The 25,904-nt window shown below is 43.5% G+C and overlaps 1 protein-coding gene across 1 annotated transcript in view; it reads left to right on the forward strand.

The window, feature by feature from the left end:
* The window catches only part of TMTC1 (transmembrane O-mannosyltransferase targeting cadherins 1), a 314,438-nt gene that overhangs the window by 283,726 nt on the left and 4,808 nt on the right, over positions 1–25,904 (forward strand). Inside the window, exons 13-18 of the mRNA XM_075551917.1 lie at positions 2,761–2,869; positions 17,770–17,872; positions 19,165–19,300; positions 19,925–20,069; positions 21,402–21,539; positions 23,107–23,229. Coding sequence (XP_075408032.1) covers positions 2,761–2,869; positions 17,770–17,872; positions 19,165–19,300; positions 19,925–20,069; positions 21,402–21,539; positions 23,107–23,229 — 754 coding nt within the window. The remainder of the gene's footprint in view (positions 1–2,760; positions 2,870–17,769; positions 17,873–19,164; positions 19,301–19,924; positions 20,070–21,401; positions 21,540–23,106; positions 23,230–25,904) is intronic.

A 25,904-nucleotide genomic window follows, 5' to 3' on the forward strand; every position in this document is an offset into this window, starting at 1 on the left:
TTTTGTTGTCATCGATGTGTTCTCACCCATCGCTGATCTTGCTATAGCTTGATTTTTGGTGCATATTATTATCGCTACAGATCCATCTAGATAAGATAGACTGGATGAATAGTCTGGAGGAGAAAACAATGGGACCAATGGTTCCAGGGGACATGGGAGAAGGGGAGGATGGGGGAAGGAGGTGGTGCTGACCAACCCAGGGACAGGGGAGCAACAAGTGATCCAAAATCAGTGGCAAGGAGGGTATGAGAGGCCTGGTAGGGATTCAACAAGGGCAAGGTAACCGAAAGAAATTACTGAAACCCAAAAGAAGGCTGAGCATGATAGTGAACAAAAGGAAAGTGTAAGGAAATAGAGGACAGAACTAGGTGACAAAGAGTATTTACAGAGTTCTAAACACTGGAATGTACATATATAAATGTATTTATATAAGAGTGTGGGGAAACAGATCTATGTGCATATATTTATAGGTTTAGTATTAAGGCAGCAGATGAATATTGGGCCTCCACTCAAGTACTTACTCAATGCAAGAACATGTTGTTCTATTAAATTGGCATTCCAGGATGCACACCTTCCTGACACGATTGCTGAAGAAAAATGTGTACATAAGCAAATGTGGTGAAGGAAGCTGATGGTGCCTGGCTATCAAAAGATATAGCATCTGGGGTCTTAAAGGCTTGAAAATAAACAAGCAGCCATCTAGCTGAGAAGCATCAAAGCCCACATGGAAGAAATACACCAACCTGTCTGACCACAAGTTGTTGAAGGGACCAGGTATCAAGCATCAAAGAACAAAAAAGTATATCATTGTAAATGTGTGAGTGCAGAGTGGAGACTCAAAACCCATCGGTACCCAACCAGACATCCCCTTACTGAAGGGTTGTGGGAGGAGATGAGCCAGTCAGGGTGCAGGGTAGCAACAAAGAAGCACATAACATTCCTCTAGTTCTTAAATACTTCCTCCCCCGCCCCCCACTATCATAATTCCAATTCTACCTTACAAATCTGGCTAGACCAGAGGATGTACATTGGTACAGTTAGCAACTGGAAACACAGGGAATCCAGGACAGATGACTCCTCCAGGACCAGTGGTGAGAGTTGTGAAGCCTGGAAGGTAAAGGGAACATAGGATAGAAAGGGGGAACTGATTACAAGAATGTACGTATAGCCTCCTCCCTGGGGGATGGACAGCAGAGAAGAGGGAAGGGGGAGACATCGGATAGTGTAACATGATAAAATAATAACTTTATGAGTTATGAAGTGTTCACGAAGTAGGGGGGACTGGGGAGGGAGGGGAAAAATGAGCAGCTGATATTAAAGGCTCAAGTAGAAGGCAAATGTTTTGAGAATGATGATGGCAACAAATGTACATGTCTGCCTGACCCAATGGACGTTTGTATAGATAGTGATAAGAATTGTACAAGCCCCCAATAAAATGATTTTAAAAATAATAATAATACCTACGATCTGGATATGCTTTCATTTCATGTTTTGACCACTTCCAATTTTCTTAAATTCATACTTCACACATTCCAAGTTTCAATCAGTAGGAGATTTTTGCAGCTGTTTCTTTACCTTGAGTCGTGCCCATCTGCAAATGAAGCTCTCCGGAACTCCATTCCCACAAGCTTTTCCCAACTCATGTCACCTTAGGCAACTCCCTTCCATGTAAGCATTTCTTCAGTCCCATTTCGAATGCCCTCCCACCTGAGGATCCCATCCCCCAGCGGTAACTGCACATTGTGTTCTGCTTCTTTGCAGTGTTTGACAATGTTATGTCCAAGGCTCGAAGTTATGCGTAAGGTTTTCAGCAGCTTCTTCCTCTACAAGTGCTGCTTCCTTGTCTAGTGTTAGTCTGGAAGCTCTGCTGAAACCTGTTCACGTTGGGTGACCCTGCTGGCATTGGAAACACCAGTTGCGTAGTTTCCAGCATCACATCAACACACAAGCCACCAGAGTATGACAAGCTGACAGACATGCAGTGGTTGCTAGCTCTTGGAAACACTGCTTTCTAATATCAAAATGAGAGACAAAATGTGCCCCTCTCCGTTGCAAGACCCAAGGTTAGCAGGGTCACTCTGGCCAGGCTTGGGCCTGGAGGAGGGCTTAGCCACGGCGGAAGCCTGGCCTGCAGTAGTGTAACCACAGGCTCATCCGTGCAGTCCTAGGGGGTGTGACTCATGTGCATTCTTAAAAACTGGTTCCCAGAGATGCCCCATAGCTGCTTCTCTGAAGTTCAAAAGTTACTTGTACACAAAACTTTTAAGTATTAAAATCTCAAACGCGGCATCAAAACCAAACCTACCGTCGAATCAATTCCGACTTAGAGCTATAGAACAAAGTAGAAATGCCCCGTATCTTTTCTAAGAGTGCAAACCTTTACGCACGTAGATAGCTACTTCTTTTTCCCTCTGAGTGGTGGGTGATTTTGACTGCTGGTGTTTGGGTTTGTAGCCAAGAATTCTAGCCGCTGCACAACCAGAGTTTCTAAAAAGTGCCTAGCCAGAAATAAACATTGTAAAAATAATTAAAAACAGAAGGAAAAACTCAATGGGTTGCTTACAGCCTAACTTACATCTATGCCATGGTGCACTAAGACACAGGGAAGGCGGTTATCACCTGAGACCGTCCAGCTGAGTGTATTTGCAGCGCAACCCCGAGTGAATCCGTTGGTCTTTGCTAAAGGAAATGAAGATTTGGAGTCTAATCTGAATATATAAACAAATTGTTATATGTTCTGGGTTGTCCCCCCATCTGTAGGTCCCAGGAGAAAAAAGAAGAAGCCATCCTCCTACTGAAGGACTCCATTAAGTACGGTCCAGAGTTTGCAGATGCATATTCAAGCTTAGCATCGTTGTTGGCAGATCAGGTAACTGCTCTCATTTAAATCTACACTGTTTTTGTTTATTTTTACATAGGGCATAGCCATTCTGAATTGTCCTTCGTAACCATCAGGGCAGGATGGTATTCGGGTTGCCATCCGCAGCATGGTCGGCAGCTTCTGTACAGGAATTGGGGGCATGTACTCCCATGCTTCAGTGTCAGGGAGCTTCCCTGACATTACAAGTTTTGCTTCATGTTGTCTGTTTTAATCTAGTAGACATGAGATCATTCAATTATTGAAAAGATTTTGGTTAATTGTGTGCCCTGCCACTACCACCCCCAACTTAGACCCATTCAGACTGTTTATTCTGCTGTTCCGTGCGGGCCGCTTTTACTGTGCAGTTCACTATTTTCCTTAATATGCTCAATTCATTCTCTATATTTTCGAAAGCTGCCTCAATTTCTTTCTTGAATGTGTATATCAGTAAGTAACTAAATCGAGTATCGTCTTCCCAACTCATGTCTTTTGCCCCTAATTCACCCAGACCATAAGTGTGCAATAGTTCGTTCCTAAGGAGAATCACCCTTAGGTAAGTGACAATATCTCACGACAGATATCATCGGTCACACAGCGTCTCCATTTGGAATGGTCTCTGCAATTGCGAGCGCCGTGTGTGTCTTCTCGTACAGTTCTCCCCGCTTGCCGTGGCGTCTTTCCATTCTCCCCTCTCCCTGCAGTTCTTTCTTCAGGAGCTACTCCTGCCCTGACGCTGCTCCGCTTCGCCATCTGCTGGGGAGTTTTCTTTCCTCTGAGTGCCAAAGGTTCCCTGGCACACGCATCAAGTATCAATGTGCAGATTAACCCTGTATTATTATTTCTGGAATTATTATCTGAAACAACGATTTGCACCTTGTGTTGGTCAAGTTATTGGACTGCTAACTGCAAAGTCAGTGGTTCAAATCCACCAGATAAGATGATCTCCTCCCCTAAAAATTTACAGCCTTGGAAATCCTATATGGTATAGAGTCATAGAGTTACTATGAGTTGAAATCAATGCAACGATGGTGGGCTTTGGATTTCATAAAGACCTTTCAAGATGTTTCATGACCTTGAATTGATTCTACTCTCCCACCCCATTTAAAAAAAATCATTGTCTTGGGGCTCTTACAGCTCTTATAACATCCCAGGCTTCAGTTATATCAAGCATATTTGCACATATGTTGCCATCATAATTTTCTAAACATTTACTTTCTGAGTCCTTGGTTTCAGCCCTACTTACCCCCCCTTCACCCCATTCATTTTTACAACTGATCAGGTTTTCCAAAAGGTGGACCTTTAAAACAGACATCATTTGTATTTTCCCATAGTTCAAATCAATTATATGACAAATTAATTTTGCAAATTCAGATGATACATTGATATGAAGTTATTGCATTCCAAATGGATGAAGGTGCAAACACTTTTAAAGGAAAAAAGAAGAAAGCCATGATCTTTTCTTAAAAGCAAAGAGCCGCATCTTTGGCCAGGCTTTTCGATGATAGGCATGAATTGTCAATGCCAGGAGTTCAAAGAATGCAATTGAAGGGTTCTTTCTTCTGCTTTAGGCAATTGACTTTAACATCAAACAGACAGAAAGAGCAACCGGTGGCCCAGATTGCCTTCCTCTTTCTAACTTTCCACACCAGACCAGCATGTTCAGAATGCTTTAGTAACAAAAGGAGGCTTCCAATGCACATGCAAGGCACCAAGAAACCAGTAGGGAAAAAAAACCATTTAGCTTCACTCTCTTTGGTAGCAAATGAATTCATTTCATAATGGCACAGCCTTGTTAGCAAATCGCAGCATTTCAGACACCCACAACCCGCGAAAACCATGTTCCAACTATTGGGCGATCTGTAGGAGACTGTGAAACTCTCCTCATCGTTGGGAGACCATCTCCCTGTCTCACCATCTGTCCCCAGGCCCCACCCGTGCCCACTGGGAAAATGCACGCTGCCATGTGGGACAGCAGACAGGCCATGCTGTTTCCCTTTGTGTCCACTCAACTGTGGAGAAAATGCAAGACTCTTCACAGATTTCACACAGGGAAAACTTGTAGGAGTCAGCATCTCAGGATTACAGAAAGAAATGTGTCCTTTTCGGGGGCCAATTTGATGTTAGACAACTCTTCTGTACTCCGAGCTGAAGCCAGTCTTCCTCCGATTCCCACCTGTTGGGCGGGTCTTTCCTTCTACCGGGGAACTTGCTCAGCTCAGCTTAGGAGCAACGTCCTGTGGTCCTTTCCCTCAGAATTTCTTTTCTAAACCGACCCTATGTCTTCCACCTTGTTTCCTATTGATCCTGGTTTCCAAAACGTTTTCCTTCTGGCCAGGTTCCCTCTGGTTGCCTCTGGATAGTTTATATTTTCTAATAGAATATGGCTCCCCAACTTGAACCTCCAGCTTGAGCTGTAGTTTGGATAAATTCAGGGTGGAGTGAAAATATTCACTTCCTTGGCTAAAGATTCAACATAATCAGCCATCGGACCTTAAAAGGAATATTACTATTTAACAGCTACATGCTTCTGTGAGTCAAGTCATTTACACATCATTAAACATCATTCTAATGTTTAAAACTTATGCCGAAAGTACCCCTTGAAGTTTTCCTAAAATGAAACAGTCTGACGTAACTGGTAGAGAATGACTGCCTTGAGCCTTATGCTCTTTGAAGAACTGCCGGTGTGGGATCTCGCTGACGACGGCAACATGAAATATCAGATACCACCTTAGGGGCATCGAGTTTATGTCAGTACTGTGGGCGGAGCGACTCGGAAAAGGAGATTGAAAACAGTTGCACAACTCAGAAAGCGCAACCCATGTCGCTACATTGTGCACAGGGGAACGGCTCAATGGGTGCTGGTTTCGCTGTGCATATTGTCAACAACCGCAAAATGAAATTCAAACCAAAAAGCAAGGTCGCCTTGGCATACCTTGCTCTTCCTGGTTGCTGTCCCTCCGTGCTATTTCCCACGCGCAGGGCCGTAGAGCCAGGAGCGTCGTAATGCCTTTTCCGATCTCCTCCGGCTTAGTGCTGTGCTGTCTGCACCCAAGGGGGGCAAGCAAAGCCATTTGGACAAAGCAGAGAGTCTGAACAATAGGTTAATACGTTGAAAATAAATGATATTGTAGAGGAGATTGAGACTCACACGAGAGGCTTTATTTGAAATTGACAGATACAAAGAACAAAGATAGATGGCAGAGGAGAGGATTTTGAAATATGCGCGGACGAAAAGTTGTGAAAACATGTGGGCTATTTGGAAGGAGCGTTAAGTGCACGCTGGCGTGGGCGGTTGAGGCCTTATTTCAGGAAATGAAGCAAGCAACCAAAGACTAAGACAGCCCATGGACTTCCGAAATGTGAAGAAGCCAGAGAGAGGCAGAATTTTAGGAAGAAAGGAAATAAGACCAGCTTCAGTATTTTTTCAATGACACAAGTAATCTAAAAATGTAATTTAAAGTTTGAAAGACCAGAAAAAAAATATATCCTTTGACCATAATATCTCAAAACAAATAGTATCATTTTGTGTAAATCATGTATGTCTCAGAAGTATACTTATGTTATTTTCATGCTTAATTTCATATACGATTGGCATTTTATTTCTTTTGCTCATTTGGCATTAAATTATTTATAATATGTGTGTCTTTGTATTTCGAAATGACCTTCGATAGCATTTTAAAGGGGTACTTGGTAATTTATCAATTTGATGCATCATAAATTATATAATAATACACCCTTTGTAGGTCATTTGGGTTTGTGCTTTATTCATTTATTTATTGGTGTTTGACCATGAACTTTTCTTTTCCAATGACTTTTAAAAATCTGTAATTTCCTCACGATAGATTCTTGGACAAGCTATAATTTCCTCACAATAGATTCCTGGAAAATCTGTAATTTCCTCACATTAGATTCCTGAAAACAGAAGTCCCATATCAGAGGGTGAACATAGTTCAAGACTCTTGAGCCATGTCACTTAATTGCTTTCCAAAAGATTGGTGCCAATTCACCCTGCCGCCATAGCCAGCAAGGTGTAACCTCTCAGTCTCAAATGTTAGTGGAACAATTCAGTGGAAATGGCCTATGGACAGATGAGAGAGTTGTGGCTGGAAAGAGAGATTTAGGGTTCTTTCTTATAAAAGAAACTAAATTGTGAGTGGGTTATTTCAAAGGAAGAATGGAGTGGAAGATGAGCCCTAGAGCATACTATTTTTAAAACCTTTATTATTTCACAGATCACAATACAAGGTTCCCATAGTGACGGGACTGGCCGAGGCCATCCAAATAACCTGCAGTGAGACCTGGACTAGAACCTGGTCTCTGGACTGCTCACACAATGATCTTACACCGTTCAAGGATGGGATTCCATGAGGGAACCATGATTGTGGGCCAAGTCATGAGATTGAGCGTGTGTGAGGTTGGGGATGGAGGGAAAGTTATAGCAGAAATGCAGGAGATGGGTTATCATAGAAATTAGACATAATGGTATGTGGCACAAAGTGGGAGCCCTGGAGGTATAGCGGTTATGGACTGCTACCCACAAGATTCATAGCTCAAAACCGCCAGCTGCTCCACCAGAGAAAGGTGAGGTTTTCTACTCCTGTAAAGAATTACAGTCTTTGAAATCCACACAGGCAGTTCTACTTCGTCCTGTGCGAGGGTCTCTGTGATTCAGGATCCACTCAAGAGTAGGCGAGGGGTTTGGTCGGATCACAAAGTGGATGCCCTCCTGTGTCAACTTCGGTGGAAAAAACATTTTTTTGGTGAAGAAAATATGCCTTTAGATGTGAAGTGGGATATTTTCTGGCTGCTAGTCTCCCCTGAGTCTCCATTAACACGGATAACTGGCTGTGTTTCAGAGTTCCAGATAGAATTGTAAGCATTTACAAGGCCACAAACATTTTTATCCAACCTAGTTTTGCCATAGGTTACCCAGCTTGCATTACATCAGCAGTAAAGGAAATAAAAATGAATATGCTATGTCTCTGACTTACTGTAAATTATTACCAGCCCCAGGTTTATAACCTATTGGGAAACCTCAATTAATTAAATTGATAGCACTCCAAATAGAATATTTTTCTTTCCTTGCATTTTGGGGTATAATTTTGCTTCATACAAAAATGAAAAGAAAATTGGGGCATTAAAATATAAGTTAGAAATCTAGATCAAGATCAGAATACCCCAGGTCAGATTCTTTCCTTGAGCAAGTATCATCTTTTGGGTAGGTTTACCCACTCATAATATTGTCTATGTAGTCAAGTCAGTTTGAACCAGACCCTACCTTAAGAATTTATTGATTTAATTATTCAATAAGTATGTATTGGGTGCCTATGTTCGGCCAGACACTAAAGATTGCTGAAATGGCAAGATGCAGTTTTTATTTATCATCGGTAATGTGTAATCTAGAAGGAAAACCGTACTAGTTAGAGTGTTAAAGGGCAGTCCCTTTGAAGTGTGCCCCCTCAAGATGTTGTGATGCTTAGCCCTCACCTGCTGTAGGTATGTCCCTGCTTGGTTGGAAAGTGGGTTTTCCTTTCATTATGTTGATAGAGCTGTGTTAGGCCAGGCAGACTAGAGAAACAAATCCAGAGACACTCATATACATGTAAGAAAGAGGTTTACATCAAAGAGTAATTGTATATGAAGAAAACGTCCCAACCTAGTCTAGATCAAGTCCATATGTCCGATACCAGTCTAAAAATTCCTCTTCAGACTCACACAACACATGCAATGATGCCAAATGCAGGAGGGTCACAGGCCAGTGGGTGGAAAGTCTTGTGGATCCAGTGGCAGTGGAAGTATCTCAACACTGGCGTGGGTCTCCACATGACTCCTCCAGCTCCAGGGCTCTGCCTCTCTCAGTCTAGCTCCATGAGCTCCATGTGGCTTGTCAACAGGAAGATGACTCAGAGAGAGTGTGTGTCTCACCTCCAGGGAAGAAGACAGGAGTTCCTAGAATCCTCAGGAGAAAGCCATTCCCACAGAGAGGCATTATTGCTATGACCTGATTGACATGGGAGACTCCACCCCTTTGCAAGTTGACAGGAGATTATGTAACTATCACAAGAGCCATGCCAGTATAGGGTGGTTCCTAAATGGTATCATTTCCGAGTTGTCAAAAGCCTACAATCGGCACAGACACACACAGAGAGGGGACATAGACACCCAGGACTCTAAGGAGTTCCTGACTACCAACAAGGATGGACTTCCAAGCCATCGGAGAAAGAAATCCCTGCTCCTTAAGATAGACTACTGGTACTAAGAAGTAAATTGTATATTTCCCTCATTCTCTCGTGAGTCTGTGCTTTGTGTTTTTTGTTTCTGTTTCGATTTTGTTTTCTTAGAGGTGATGTGCTGTATCAACAATTAGGAAAAAATTATGAAAGTACACCCCCTTTTTCTAACTAAATATCTTTGAATTTGCATTTCTTTCACATGCTTCAGCCAAGATAACATATACCATATATACTCATGTGTATGCCGAGTTTTTCAGCCCCTTTTAAATGCAGTTTTTGTGGTAAAATTAGGTGACTCGGCTGATATTTGTGTAGGCTTATACTCGAGTGTGTACGGTAACAACAGATTGAAAGCCAAGGCATGTAGGAAAAGCCAACTGTCTATTATTAAGCAGGATAGTACAGAGATTTGCAGAAGTACAAATGAATGTCACTATACTCACTAATCTCTGTTATCTTTGGAAAATATCATTTTTTAAATATGAAAGTATAAATTGTTTCTATCATTATTATTTTAAGTAAGTCAGTATTTCATTTCCCCCCTCCATTTAATTTCTGACTTGGTAAATATGTTAAATCTAACCCACATAAACAAAAGTTTGTTGTTGTTTGGAGGGTGGTGTCCCCTGTAATATTGAGAGTACAGAAGAGTACTAAAACCAAGAAGCTTGAGGAGCACTGCATTAAGCCCATGCTGCAATCTGAACTAAAGAAATAAGTTCCAAATAAGTTAGTTGGCTCAACAGAGTAAATTGTAGTCAGGGTCCCATTACGGTTTTCAGACAATCTCATTTCCACTTCTTGAGGTAAAAAGCATGCTTGGTGGGGTGAGGCCGAACGTGGGGGTGTTGACTGAGTTTAATCTCTCCCCAGGGCTCATTCTGTTTCCACTCCACTGAAAATGCTCTTGAACATGGAGAGGATCCCAGGGGTAAATGCCCGTGTGAACCAGCCGCCCTGGAAGACTGGTTTGTGCTGAGGCAGCGCTTGGTTGAGGTCCCTGGTGTAGAGCAGAAAGTCTGATTTGTCAGACCATTTTCCGGGTCAAGAGCGTTTTTAATTAAAGTTGTCCTATAAATAGTTTGATTTTATTTCCTCTGGAACACAAGTCAGTTGAGACCAGGAATGACCAGGCTGCATTCAAGACTTCTCTCTAGCCGAATGAGCTGAAGGAAAGAATGCTCGCAATTGAGCTTGAGGGATTAAATAATGCTTAGGGAAAGAAAGGAAAAAAAAAAAGATAAATTCACTGCCCTTTCAGAGAATGTGGCATTTATTTAAATAAACACCTGCCAAATGTATTCCTCCTGTGTTTTTTCATAATGCCTTGAAATTTAGAGTCAAGTGAGAGGAAGCGAAAGACAGATATTGAAGACATTAGTCAGAGTCAGAATCCAGACATTGCCCTTGGGGGGCGATCGAGGTTACAGGGGTGTGATTGCTCGCTCCTGACACACACGGGCTTTTAAATTCCATTTCTTCTTTGGCCTTTGAAAATTACATGTCTAGTGGGGAGCTAGCTCATTGCCCTAGAAATAGGAGTGAGAAGGTTTGTGATGGAAAAGGTTATCTCTTTGCCTATGTGAGAGCTTCAAGAAAAGTGGGGAGAAAACATAAAATTGAATCAGGCCAGACAGAAATTGCACAGGGAAACTTGTTTGCTATTGTACCGGACTTTAGGAAGTTGGAACATGCGGAACTCCGTTTTACTTCTTTCAGGGAAAACTCCATTCAGCTCTCCCGGAATTTAGTTACAAAGATGCTTTCGTCTCAAGCATCTACAGATTTTCTTCATCTTATTTTACAGACCCACTGAAGCGAGCAGTAGCCAATGCCTGCCTGGAGGGCATCGGGATCGGGACAGACTTATCTAAGCATAGGTCTGGGTACTGCTCTTGGTATCCCACTGAGCGCTTTCTACTACCCATCCACCCCAACACAGAGAGAGAGAGACAGAGAGACCCCGACCGACCTGCTGCAAGGCATTGTCTCCTTGTCTGAGTCCCTGGCTGTGTGGACAGCATCCTACTAGTTTTTTTTGTTCACGCTTCTGGTCTCCAATGTGTACTTGACCCCTGGAGGTTGCACAAGACATGCTTGTTGTAGGAATGCTTTTATTTCCTTTAATGCCAGAAACACCTTTTCCTTTTTTCTAGAACTACAGCTTAATCCAGGAGTGGTCAATTCCATTTGTCCACTATTCATGTAGCTATGAGATGTGGGGAAATTTTCTTCTATATTGTGTGCACTAGTTTCTTGTTTTGTTAACACTGGTGGTGATTCCCAGGCCCATGACCGTCAAGTTGAATCTGACTCATGACTAACTTATAGGACAGAGTGGTAGAGCCCTCTAGGGTTTCCAAGACGAATCCTTTAAAAAACAGGTGCCATGTCTTTCTCCCATGAGGCAGCTGGTGGGTTCAAACCACACCCACCTCTTTTAAGCCAGGTACTTAGCCACTGTGCCACCAAGAGTCCTTGATAGAAAGCTCAAAAACAAATACACTCACTGCTACCGAGTGGATTCCAACTCGTAGCAACCCTATAGGCAGTACTGCCCCGTTGGGTTTCTGAGACTTTACATCTTTACAGAAATAGACAGCCTCAACCTTCTCCCACAGAGGGCTGATGGGCTTGAACTGTGAATCTTGTGGTTAGCAGTGCATAGCTCATTATGCCACCAGGGCACACTGATGAACTAACATCTCTTAACACTACTTGTAGCCCTAAAGTTCTGTGATACTTATTTTTATGTTGCTGAAATTCTCACCCATTGTGATTTTAGGAATTGGTCTTTCCCCTCAATGCAAGAACACTTGGTTCTATTAAACTGCCATTCCATGATGCTCACCTTCCCGACACAATCGCTGTAGACAAAGTGGATGCGTAAGCCAATGTGGTGAAGAAAGCTGATGGTGCCTAGCTATCCAAAGATATAGCATCTGGGGTCTTAAAGACTTGAAGGTAAACAAGCGGCCATCTAGCTCAGAAGCAACAAAGCCCACATGGAAGAAGAACACCAGCCTGTGTGATAACAAGGTGTCAGTAAGATCAGGAATCAGACATCAAAGAACAAAAAAAAAAATCATATCACTGTGAATGAAAGGGAGTGCAGAGTGGAGACCCAAAGCTCATCTGTAGGCAACTGGACACCCCCCTTACAGAAGGGTCCAGGGAGGAGACGAGCCAGTCAGGGTGCAGTATAGCACTGATGAAAAATACAACTTTCCTCTCATTCCTAAATGCTTCCTCCCCACTTCCCCCCACTATCATGATCCCAATTCTACCTTGCAAGTCTGGCTAGACCAGAGGATGTACACTGGTACAGATAGGAACTGGAAACACAGGGAATCCAGGGTGGATGATCCCTTTAGGACCAGTGGTATGAGTGGTGATACCAGGAGGGTGGAGGGAAGGTGGAGTGGAAAGGGGGAACAGATTACAAGGATCTACATATGACCTCCTCCCTGGGGGGTGGACAACAGAAAAGTAGGTGAAGGGAGATGTCGGACAGTGTAAGATGACAAAATAATAATTTATAAATTATTAAGGGTTCATGAGGGAGGGGTGGCAGGGAGGGAAAGGGAAAATGAGCAGATACCAAGGGCTCAAGCAGAAAGCAAATGTTTTGAGAACAATGATGGCAACAAATATACAAATATTCTTGACACAATGGATGTATGTGATATGAGTTGTACAAGCCCCCATAAAATGATTTAAAAATGAATAAATTTAATTTTAAAAAGAATTATCTCCCCCCAAATGTACAAATGTGCTTGACACATGGATATATGTGTGGATTGTGATGAGTTGTATGAGCCCCTAATACAATGATGTATGAAGATTTTTTTGTAAAGAATTGGTCTTTCATTTTATTTTGCCGTGCCAGTCTAATTTTTCAAAGTACGATGTAAGCAACCAACAACAACAACCTACCACTATTGAGTCGATTCTGACTCAATGCGACCCTCCCTACATTTCCTGAGACCGAAAATCTCTACAGGAGCAAACAGCCTCCTCTTTGTCCCCCAGGGTGGCTGGTGGGTTTGAATGGCCAGCCTTGTGGCTAGCAGCCTAGTGCTCAGGATACTCTGCCACCAGGGCTGTTTCTTTAGAAAGGCAGGCACAAGAGTTCCTAGTGTGGAACAGAGTTCAAATTCTTCCAAAGTCTAGATCACTGAAACCAGAGGACCCGCCCGAGACGCTTGCCCCGTGATACTCCATAAATAGTGAACTAAACTACCTCCTGAAGGCGCCATGTAGCTAAAGAACGGACTGGCTCATAAACTCCAAGAACATTGCCTGGGAGCACTGCTCAGCTGTGAAGCAAATAAACTACATGCGATCAAATGGGCCGCGGTTACTTATTCTAAAGCAAAGATGAAAGGAGTAGGGGCTAGGAAACCAGACTATGAGAAACAGAATGTCCAGATGGGAATTATGAAAAATACGCATTTTGAAAAATGTACCCAATGTCTCTGAAGAATAGGTGCAGAAATTGCTAACGGAGAACCTAACTTGTTATGTACACAGAAAACACACACAAACACACACAAACCAGTGCCTCAAGGGATGAGCATGTCATTGTGAGTAGATGCTACAGACTCCCTTCTAACCCATGGCACAACAAAACAAAACACGGCTCGGCCCTGCGCCTCCTCACAATTCCGCCTATGCCTGAGTCCACTGTTGCAGCCACCCTGTCAATCCATCTCATCTAGGGCCTGTCCTCTATTGTCCTGCCCCTCTACTTAAAAAGCATGATATCCTTCTCCTGGGACTCATCTCTCCTGACAATTCCAATGGATGTAAGACAAAGTCTTGTCAGCCGTGCCTCTAAGGAGCCCTCTGACCATATTTCTTCCAAGACAAATTTGTTAGTCAATGGATAATAACTTTATAAGTGTTTTCTTTTCTCTAAGACATTACAAGTTGCTGTGTGCTTCACACTGACTCATTCCTCGGCCTTTTGGAACTTTGCTAGGAAAGTGTGACATTATTTGTTTACTCCTAGGTATTGTAGAGATGAATCCACTCGATTCATAAAAACTGAATTTTAGAAAATGTATTCAGAAGAAGAATTAGTACACCTGCATGTCAGAAGACACCAATCTAAACAAGTGAAAGTTGCCGGTTTCAACTAAGGCTTTCTCACACAGGTTGATCTAGGTCCTGAAACAAAGCAATGGTAGTGCAATCGTTTGGTTGGTTTGTGGCTGCGGTCACAAGTAGGATAGCGTAGGGATGGGGAAGTCTTCAATGGGGCTATAAAGTTCACAATCGTAATATCAGAAGGCTTACAATGTATATTTTTCAGAAGTGATAAAAAATATGTCGAAGTTAAAGGATGACAGTCTTTGGGGCCAGAGCTGGTAATAAAGAGTTAACACCAAGGGTCTTGCTTTAGAAATCGTGTGCGTAAGTGATACCCTCTTAGCCGCCAAGGGAACATCAGCTAAAATTCAAAGGTTTCCCCTTGACACTGTGTTTCTGTATTCTTATCAGGAAAGGAAGATATCTTAAGGCCAATTTACACCAACGTTTCTTTGCTGTAATCCTCTTTCTTGGGGTGTATTCCTTCCACACGATGCTGCAACAATACAAAAAATGTTCCTTACTCATTTATGGCTTCTGACAATTAACATACCCAGACATTTGGAGCTGGTCAGGGGAACACACTGCCAGTCCATTGGGTGTAAAGAACAGTCTCATTCCGGAAGAATGGCGGTGAATGTAATCATCCTGTTTGGGTCAGAAAGGCTTTACAAATTTCTCTTTTACATGGGTGATTAGTTACATCTGTATTGTTTTTGCTTAGTTCAATCTATTTTCATTTCTATGTTGTAAAAGAAAATGAGCTAAGACGATCTCGTATGGGTGTGAAAATATATGGTTTGCCGTCAAAAAGTTGATGCAGAATAATTAAAGTGTGTGGAGTAAATAGATACGTTGTGAGGAGCTATCCAGATGCTCTGACTCACAGAGTGTCAACAGAAGGAGCCCCTTCCCTAACCTGTGTCCTTGTTTTTCTGTGTGAGCCCATTGTTGGCAGCCAGTGTGTCAGTCTGTCTCTTTGGGGGGTCTTCCTCTTTCTCAATGTCCTTCTACCAAGTAGATAAGAAGCCACATGTCATACCCCAGGCCCCGGACAAAGCAGATTTCCTGCTGAGGAAAAATACTGGTGGGTCTTTCAGGAAACCTCGTTTCACACTGACATGGGTGGGTGGGCTATAGGTGCCAATGAGTGAAGGTGTCTCTTTTGGACCCAGGTCGCAACTTGGAGCAATGACAGATGGACTCAGCCTGGCTGGTGCTGGTTGCTGTCTAACCTGTTAAATAACAGAAGGCCTGTTCTGCTGCTGAGGACACGTCTGGTGGCCCAAAAATTCTCCCCATAATGGATTAAGGGATTGAGGCAGGGCTTTGGAATAGCTGAGACATTGCAGCTGCAGTACTGACATCCGTGGAAACGAAGCAGTCCTCGATCCATGCTGGAGGGTGATGAGAGCAGGATCAGTGCCAGGGAACACGTTCTTGGTTTGTGTGTGTTTCAGTACAAATAAATTAAACTGAGAGAAAAGAGAAGTATTTAGTCAGGTGGTGCAACTGTCCTTTAGGAAAATTATAGATGCGAGGAACAATCAGGACAACACCAAGGGAATAAAATGGTTTCCAGTGATATTCATGTGGAGCCGATGGTGTGCGGCGCATTTCCGAGGGCAACAAAAGCCATAAGAGCTGAACCTGAGCCAAACGCGTCACCTTTCCTTCTCTAGTCGCCATCTTTGTAAAAGTCAAGAGAACTATATAAATATAAACTTCATTTTGATCGACCCAGTTTATCCAAAATATAATCATTTCAAAATGTATCCAATATAAAAATTAGTAGTGAGTTCTTTCACAGACCATGTTCCACTCCTACTCAGAAGACTTTTAGTGGCTAAACCTTCAGAATGGTCTGCCTCTTCTGTCTTCCTCACCTGTTCTTTGGGTGCCACATTCAAGCCTGTTCATCACAGGTAACTTGGATAGTCTTGAAACACCAGTGGCATAGTTTCCAGCTTCACAGAAACATGCAAGCCCTCACAGTACAGCCCACTGACAGACAAGAGAGGCAACACATGCAAACAGCAACTTAAGTTACTAGTTATGTAGGCCCTGAACCGAAGAGCATATGCCCCACCTAACAACTTCAGGAGCCTATGCTACTCCTATTGCAGGAGTAGCTGCTGGTGAGCCCGTCAGGTGCAATTTCTGTCTTCATAGAAATCAAGAGACAGCTTGCCTCATGACGTGATTACAGAAGATACGGGCGCTGTAGCAAAGTCTGTTAGAGAAAACAAAAGGTGTCCAGCCATCAGAAAGTATAGTGTCTGGGATTTTAAAGGCTTGTCTTTAGGATAAGTGAGGTATCAGTTGAGTCCACGTGGAAGGAGTGCACCAGCCTGGATGATCCGATAAATAAATCTGGATATAAATAATCAAATCCAAATCCAAAGAAGGGAATTGTATTCGAGCTTAAATTCTGAACAGCAGCTTTGAAGAAGGCTATGGATGACAGTAAAAGGCCCAAATCCATTTTTGCAAAGTCTCCCCATGGATGGAGCCTTGCTTTAACTCCCTCAGCCCATTGACTAGGGATATGAAGCATCTTGCCTCAGATAGAGCACATCGGAAAGTGCATTATTGCAGATATTCTTAGGTTAAAATTTAATCTCTTATGTGCTTTCCCTTTGGCCCATTTTAAAAAATCATCTCATTGGGGTCTCTTACAGCTCTTATCACAATCCATCCATCCATCCTTTGTGCCAAGCACATTTGTACGTTTGTTGCCATCATCATTCTCAAAACATTTGCTTTCTATTTGAGCCCTTGGTATCAGCATATTTTCCCCCTTCCCTCTGCTCCTCATGAGCCCTTGCTAATTTTTTTTTTTCATGTCATAAACCTACCACTGTCTCCCTTCACCTACTTTTCTGTTGCCCAGCCCCCTGGGAGGGGGTTAGATGTCAATCATTCTGATCGGTTTCCCCTTTCTCCCCCCATCTTACTCTTACCCTCCAGATATCACTATACACATTACTGGTCCTGAGGGGTTCATCTGTCCTGGATTCCTTGCGTTGCAAGCTCTTATCTGTACCAGTTACATGCACTGGTCCAGTCAGATTTATAGGGTAGGCTCAAACTGGCGACGCTGTCGTAAGCAGCCCTACAATAGAATTCACATCAGCACACAGCTTGTCTCCAGGAGAAATGGTGGCAGGCAGGGAGCTCTTGGGGAAGGAGCCTGGTGGCACTCTTAGTGCTCGGTGTGAAACTGCCTTTATCAGGTGGCTGCAGAACAACCGCTGAATGCTCATTTGCCTTGGACTTGTTTTTTTTTTTATAAAAGCCAAAATGCTCAGATTTTTTGGTTTTGTTTTTTAGTTAGCAAAAAACAGGTACTAGCATAGGTCTTTTGTAACAGCAAAGTGTTTTTTTTCCATTAGAGAACTTTTGAAATGTGGTGAGCACCTGTCCACAGGTAAAGCAGTCTTCCATTCAGTGCAAGCAGTGCACTGTTAGAGCTGTTACGCATCGCACACGTGCTCCATATGTGACTGCTGCTTCCCCACTCCCATTCTTTATTTTAATGGGTATGTTTTAATATCTCTCTCTCTTTGTTCTCTTCTACAGGAGAGATATAAAGAAGCTGAGGAAATTTACCAGGCTGGCATAGAGAACTGCCCAGACAGCTCCGATTTGCACAACAATTATGGAGTTTTCTTGGTTGATACTGGTGAGTACAATTCCAGGGAACCTGGTTCTGTGGAGATTAGAAGTACTTCCTGCCCAGCAAAGTGGCAATGGTCCCAATAACGCCTCGGAAATAAAATTCACTGAGCTCGGCAGGAAGTCCACCCTGCCAACGGTCATCAGTCATATTGTCCCTTGGGGCTGCGAGTTTTCTAAATCTTCCTGCTCAGTAAGTAAAATGCCCCCAGTTCTGATCATCCGCTCGCTCCGCAAAACTCCTCGGGCGGCAGGAAGAAGCCTTGGTGATTCAGTGCGCAGCAGCCACCTTGGCGTGTCATTTTCCCAAGCTTAAAGAGCTCTGATGGCGGCATGTTTCTCAACAGCCTACAGAACCTGCATCCGAATCCAGCCCTGGTGCATGGCAGATGCTTTTCCGCGCTTGGGGGAAAAACCTCTAGGGTGTTTTCCCTGCGCCCTCCTTGAGGTGCATTATGGAAACTCTGTTATGATCATCGATAGAGTGCTCCTGTCTAGCAGGTGCTGGAGAAGAACCCGCTCCACCCCCCACCCCCTCCATTTTATTTAATGCAAGGCTTTGCTGGGCAGGGAGGCCATTTCCTTTGTGATTTGTACAGAGGCCTAGATACTATTGGCGCGTAATGAATACTGATCAATAATGATGCCATCTATTTGGATTTAATAAAAAGTGCAACTCTGTTCTTTGTTCTTGTTGCTGATTATTAGACTTAACTAATAATCAGCTGCCCTGCCGTAAAATTCAGTTTTAATTATTTTTTTCAATATGCAGTGCCTCAAAGGTTTTTCTTTTTAATTTTCAAAGGGCTTTGAAGCTTGCCTGTTTTCTAGAATATCAATTTTTACTCTGATATGCCTAGGACCTGTGCTTTGTGTTTGCACATCAAATTGTTGTGTGGTGCCACCTGCTGGTCGATTAGCCACCTACTACTAAATTACCGTAAAGATCCGAAGAGACCTTCATGTTACAACAGTAAAGCAACCTCCTTTCCCCACCCAAAGGACAAGAAACAAAGTTCATTGACTACTCTTTGTGTCTTTCCACTGCTCTATTTTCTCTTTGTATTTGGGTTTTCATGCTTATGAGTGTCCCCCAGTTCCCAATGACCTATATATGGATTCAGTTTCTCTGGAGACCTTCTGGTCTAATAAAATGGTTATAAGTTAGTGGTAAGATAATTTGAAAACTGAATAGTTGATGGTCTGTCTCTGTAATGATGAGGAAGGTGGCAAATCAGAAGAGAAAAGAGCTCCAATAATTAAAGCGTGTTCTCCTCTTACCAACCCTGCCTGCTGCAGGCTCTCCAGAGAAGGCTGTGGCTCATTACCAACAGGCCATCCAACTCAGCCCAAGCCATCACGTGGCCATGGTGAATCTGGGAAGACTCTATAGGTCACTGGGAGAGAACAGTGTGGCTGAAGAGTGGTACAAACGGTAAGCTCATTTGGGGGGGGGGGGCGGGGGCGGGAGCTTCACTTTGCTGGCTGGTCAGAGGCCTGTGCAATTACCCATCCAGGTTTTCATTCATCAGAGCAGATGTGCACTTCGTATTCTAGCAAATTTTGCCAATCCAAGTTAATACAGGTGTTGGGCTCCAAAGAGAATAATGCAGCCGTGCACATGGTTCCCCGCTTGAAGACTTGGGCCTGTTGGCTGTAATGGGCTGGAGTTGTATTTCCTCTTTAGTTGGCCCATTGTTTTCTGAAAAACCGGCTCTGTGTCCGTGTCAGGCTGCCACCACGAATCCAGCCTTGATACTCTGTTGCTGCTCCCCTGGCTCACACTCAGGGGGTGATGCCGCAGTCAGGTCCAGAGCTCCTACCGTGATCTGGATGGCGAGACTTTCAAAAGGGTATGAGAGGGGGGGAATTCTATTGTCTTTTAAGTCCATTTTTCTACCTAACTTTTTGAACCCCCTTTTTATTTTATGATTTATTTTTAAAGACCATGTTGGACCGGAATCTCCAACCATGGACAGCCCTTTCTCAACTTAGGTTTAGAAGGCTGGAAAGGCACCCACTGACGGGATCATGACCATTTGCTTTTCTCACATCTCAGCGCACTCCAAGTGACCCGCAAGGCGGAGATTCTGTCGCCGCTGGGAGCATTATATTACAACACTGGCCGCTATGAGGAGGCTTTGCAGATTTACCGGGAAGCTGCTGCTCTTCAGCCTTCGCAGAAAGAGCTGCGCCTGGCACTGGTGAGCCGGAACTGAAGAAGACAAAGCTGGACGCCCAGCCCAGCTCATGCTAGAGACTGCTGGGCTCCTTAGACCTCAGACCTGGGCCACAAATGCAATAGGATATCCACTTTATGAATATTAACAAAATAAATCCCCCAAACTAGTGCCCTGACATAACTTTTACACTTCAAGCCAGAAAATATCCCTGACGTCTTTTTAACACCAAGCAGCAGTCTTCCCGAGCGAGTAAGGAGCGTCTGCCTTGAGCATTCTACGCCTCTCTGAACTGTGGATGCTGCCCAAGTTACAGCCCCTAGAGGTCAGGGAAGACGCGCCCGGGCAGGGCAGGGCAGTGAGCGTGTCCCTGGGCGGGACAGCTCCGAAAGGGAAGGTGCGAGTAGTTGAACAAATCAAAGGGCGCTGCCCGTGCCACGCATGACAGGTAGAAATGGTCGAATAGGTTTAGCTAAACAATTCACTAAGCTCAAGAAAACAAACCAGCAACAAATGCTGCGAAAGCCACTCTCCAAAGAGATGGACACCACAACATTTTGTTTTAATTTGGAAATCATTTCACACTTATGACAGTCTCAAGAATAGTTAAAGAAAAAAAAACTTCCATCTACCCCTTTTACTCTTAATTTGCAACATTTGATACATTTGCTTTTAACTCTCTATGTATGTAATTTTGTGTAGACAGGTATGTATATATGTACAGGTATGTGTACATATGTACATGTTATTGGTATAGATTATTCTTTCCTGAACCACGTGAGAGTTTCTTCTAGGCAATATGCCCTTTATTGCTCAATAGCCCCTAAGAACAGGGACGTTGGCTAGAATCACCTTAGTGCAGTTATCTAACTCAAGAACGTTGAGATTAATACCAGTGATATTTTTAATTTCAAATTTTTAGGCTTTACTCTTCCAGTTCATTCAACATTTAATAAGCCAAGTTTTTATCTTGTTCTGCTGGAACCATAAAACATTATTAATATTTTCACATATTTAGTCAATATTTTATAGGCACAAATCATTTTATTGGACATCTTTGGTGCTTCTGCCGTTCACACACAAATGCACATACATACACACATACATATATTCATACAGACACATACACACAGAGAAAATTAAAACCTTTGACCTGTAGTGACTCACAAATGGGCATACATACATACCTGAATCGAATGAAAACCTCTACCTGTAGTAACTCTGCCCATGGTATCAGTCACTAAATAGATGCTGGACAGGAAGGGTTTTTTGGAATGTCTCTGTGCATATTTATGGATGTGTTATTTGGAAAAATAACAAAATGTCTTCTAAGCCCAGGTCTTTGGGGTTTTGCAGGCTCAAGTGTTAGCTGTGATGGGTAAGACAAAAGAAGCTGAAAAGTTGACCAACCACATTGTGTCGGAGGAGATCGGGTGCCTTGAATGCTATCGCCTTCTGTCAGCCATCTACAGCAAGCAGGAGCGCCACCACAAGGTAGACAAGTACATTGCTGAATTCCTGCTTAGGAACCACAGTGCCTCCCAAATGACTCCGCAGTTTGGCATGTACAGGGATGAGCAGCCTTACATCCCATTGGTCAGCGTATCCTAGTTTACGAAAGCTTTTCACAGGTCCTCTCAGCTAAAAGACGTCCCTTGAAATAATATGTCTTGGCTCATCCGTGCACTAAGACTTTTATGCGGGAGCAGACTCTTTTCTGTCCAGCCACAAGGAGCAGTGCTGCTGTCTAAGCCCTCTAATACAATGCACAACGTATCTCAAAACCAAAGTTTATGTGCTAGGATCGCAGTTTGTGTTCGGCTCACTGTATAATGATGATAAGTCCTGCTTGTGTGCTCTATGATTTCCATGTCCCTTCTAATATATTGCCTTAATTAGTCTGATAACAACTCTGTAAGTGAGGTCAGTGTCGCCATGTTACTTTTCTCCTATTTAAAGGCCATAGATCAGTAGACTCTTAAATCCATTAAAAACTATTTGTTGGATATCTGCTATCTGCCAGACTCTGTGGTGCAGGTACCAGGAATAAAATGTTACGGGAGAGATGGAAAGGCCCAGACTTTATCTTCAAGGAGCATAGCAGCTAATAGAGGAGCCAACTACAAGCCAGTCGCATAAAACATGCATAACGTGGCCGTTGTACTCAATGACACCATGAAGGGTGGCGAGCTCCCTCAAGGGGACCCGCCTAGTCTGGGAGGTCAGGGTTCTCTGTAGGGTGGTAGAGAGGTTGGAGCGGATTGAAGACTAGGAATCTATCATACAAAAAGCAAAGAACATTCCAGGCAGGGGAATAGTGCACAGAGAGGCCCTGTGGCAGAAACACATGTCCTGTCTGAGACACTGTGACATGTGGCCGCAGAGATTGATGGAGATCCTTCAGGGCTAGTGGGCCCAACCAAGGGTTCTGCACTTCTTCCGGGAGAAGTTGGGGGCTTAGGGAGAGCAGCATGATCCAATGGGCAGTGTGAATAGGGTCTTCAGCTGCAGTGTGGTCAGTGGGCTGTAGGGAGCGGAATGGCCACCTTGGACCAGAGAAGGGGCTGTTGGGTGGGGTCCAAAGCCAAACTCACTACCACCAAGTAGATTCCAACTCATGGCAACCCTCTGGGTCAGAGTAAAACTGCTTCGTGACTGTCCACGACTGTAACTCTCTAGGGTAGTAGAAAGACTTACTTGTCTTTCACCCTCAGAACAACTGGTGGTTTTAAACTGCTGACCTTGTAGTTAGCAGCCCAACATGTAACCCGTATGATACCAAAGCTTTTAACTGCATCACATTGGACTTCCTGTCATGTGTTTAGGGACAGGCTAATTTGTCACCATTATATCAATATAGAACCTGAAACACAGAGACATGTTTTGTTGGGGTCACATCATTTCTCAATGCGAAAGTCAGGAAGATTAAAGAACATGAGTGTTTTGATTGACGCCCGGCTGTTTCTGATAGATAGGAACAACAAGAATCCATTTCAGCACTTAAACCAGGTTTTCTTTCTCTAAGCTGCCTTGTTTGTATCTTAATGTTCAATCTCTGTAGGCACTGGATGCTATAGACAAGGCTCTTCAACTGAAACCAAAGGATCCTAAAGTTGTATCTGAACTCTTTTTCACAAAAGGAAACCAACTGAGAGAACAGAACCTTCTGGACAAAGCTTTCAAGGTACAGCCACTGAATAAAATGAGGCTATTCATTTCATGCATTAAAATCAGCGCTGCCTCGGTCTTTAAAGAAGCATAAACAGAAAACCCTAACATCATTGGTATATTTGTAGAGTTAATTATCTGATTTGTTCCTATAAGTGTGTGTGTGTGTGTGTGTGTGTGTGTGTGAGAAAGAGAGAGAGAGAGAGAGAGAGAGAGAGAGAGAGAGAGAACCAGCCAGCCTCTGGCATTTGATTATCCAGATGCTTTTATACTTTTATATTATTTTCTGAATGATCATCTTTTATTTGGCATTTAAAGCATCCCACATTGTAGCCCCAAACCAGCTCTTCTGTTTCCTCTATCCCCCATCCCCTCCCGCCCTCCTCTCAATTACTGTAATGCACTTAAATATCTGCCGACATAAAGTAACCTCAGGAGACATACCTTAAAAGCTTATTTTAGTAGCTTATTAAGGGTATTAGTTCTCATCATTTGCTTCTTTCCTCTCAAACTGAAGTTGAGGAGTGGTGAGCCAGATTCTGGACCCTGCCAAGGTCTGTTTAGTTTGATTCTTGTTCATGAAAATAGCAGGAAATATTAAAACACATGAATAGACACGTAGCTTTGTGATTGAAAGTAACACCCTCAGACTTTGACTTTGCTTACAGGTATCCCTCCAAAAACTGACAGTGATAATGCAAAGGTATCATGGAATCAATACCTTTGATGCCAAACAACATGCAAACCACTAAAATGACCTCTCCCAGATATTACACCTAATGAGATGCATGCCATTCAGACAAAAGAGGGATAGATGACTTGCTTGAAACACTTGAAGCTCTGTCATTTGCCACAGAGACGTAAAAGATGTTCTCATGAAATGTTGTTAAATACCATTGGGGAGGCTCTGGTTCCTAACAGCACTTGTACAACAGAACACAATGATACCCAGTGTTGGGATGGAGGGATCTGTGAGTCCATTGTTTCAGCTCTTGTCTCGTGCCTTCCAACAGAGAGAGCGCATAGTCCAGTGCTGCCTGGATATGACTCTGTTGTGATCCAAAGGGGAAAATGACGAGGCTTTCTACGCCAGTTAAGAGTTAGTGTTGGTTGAAGACAAATGGGTGCAGAAGCAAATATGGCGAAGAAAGCTCAAGGTGTCCGGCTATCAGAAGATATAGCGTCTGAGGTCTTAAAGGCTTGAAGATAAACAAGCGGCCATTTAGCTCAGAAGCAACAAAGCCCAGATGGGAGAAGCACACCAGCCTGTACGATCACGAGGTGTCGAAGGGATCAAGTATCAGGCATCATCGGAACAAATAATCTTACCATAGTGAATGAGGGGGGGAGTACGGAGTAGAGACCCAAAGCCCATTTGTAGGTCACTGGACATCCCCTGCAGAAGAGTCTTGGAGAGAAGATGAGCCAGTCAGGGTGCTATGTAGCAACAATGAAACATACAACTTTTCTCTAGTTCCTAAATGCTTTCTCCTTCCCCCTGCCCCTCCCCACCCTGCCCACTATCATGATCCCAATTCTACCTTGCAAGTCTGGCTAGACCAGAGGTTGTACACTGGTACAGATAGGAACTGGAAACACAGGGAATCCAGGGCGGATGATCCCTTCAGGACCAGTGGTGTGAGTGGCGATACTGGGAACGTAGAGGGAAGGTGGGTTGGGAAGGGGGAACCGATTACAAGCATCTACATGTGACCTCCTCCCTGGGGGACGGACAACAGTAAAGTGGGTGAATGGAGACGTCAGACAGGGCAAGATATGACAAAATAATTATAAATTATCAAGGGTTGGTGAGGGAGGGGGAGCGGGGAGGGAGGGGGAAAATGAGGAGCTGATACCAGGGGCTTAGGTGGAAAGCAAATGTTTTGAGAATGATGAGGGCAATGAATGTACAAATGTGCTTCACACAATTGATGTATATGTGGATTGTGATAAGAGTTGTATGAACCCCTAATTAAATGATCAAAAATTGTAATAAAACATAGAGATATTCCTACCAAAAAAATTACTTTCACAGGTTGCAAAAATGAAAAAAAAAGAGTTAGTGGTGGAAGCGTACAGGGGCAATTCGACCCTGTCTTATAGACTCACTATGAGTCAGAGCCGACTCGGTGGGGTGTGCTGGAGCTTGGTGACCTGTAAAGTTTTTACTGGCTAGTTTTTAAAGTAAATAGCCAGTCCTTTCTTGCTTGTGTTTTAGTTTGGAAGCTCCACGGAAGCCTGTCCACCAGGAACAGGTTTGACATTCTAGCGGCAAAATTTGCAGCATCACAGCAATATACAAGCCGTACCAATAAGACAGACTGACAGACAGACAGTTGGTAATAAGACAGACAGACAGACAGACGGTAGTCTAGTGAAGCTGACATCCTTAGAGAACTAGGAAGCAGGCTTGTCACTGGGAGTAAGCAAACATAAGCTAAATAAGCAGGTCTGTAGTAAGGAGTACTGTGAAAGGGAAAGTACACCTGCCACACCAGGGCTAACTGGCTCGGAAACCAAGATCCAGCATTCATAACACAACGCTTCCTTACAAGCTCCTTTTATAATCTCACGAGTCCCAACGCAGAGTGTCCTGGCAGGTCCGGGGCCAGCGGGAACCTGCACTGTCATAGCGCTCACCTCCGTCTCTCGGTCCACCGGTTAGCGCTGCAGCCAAATTACCCCTTTCAG

Source organism: Tenrec ecaudatus, chromosome 6, assembly GCF_050624435.1.
Source record: "Tenrec ecaudatus isolate mTenEca1 chromosome 6, mTenEca1.hap1, whole genome shotgun sequence".
NCBI lineage: Eukaryota > Metazoa > Chordata > Mammalia > Afrosoricida > Tenrecidae > Tenrec > Tenrec ecaudatus.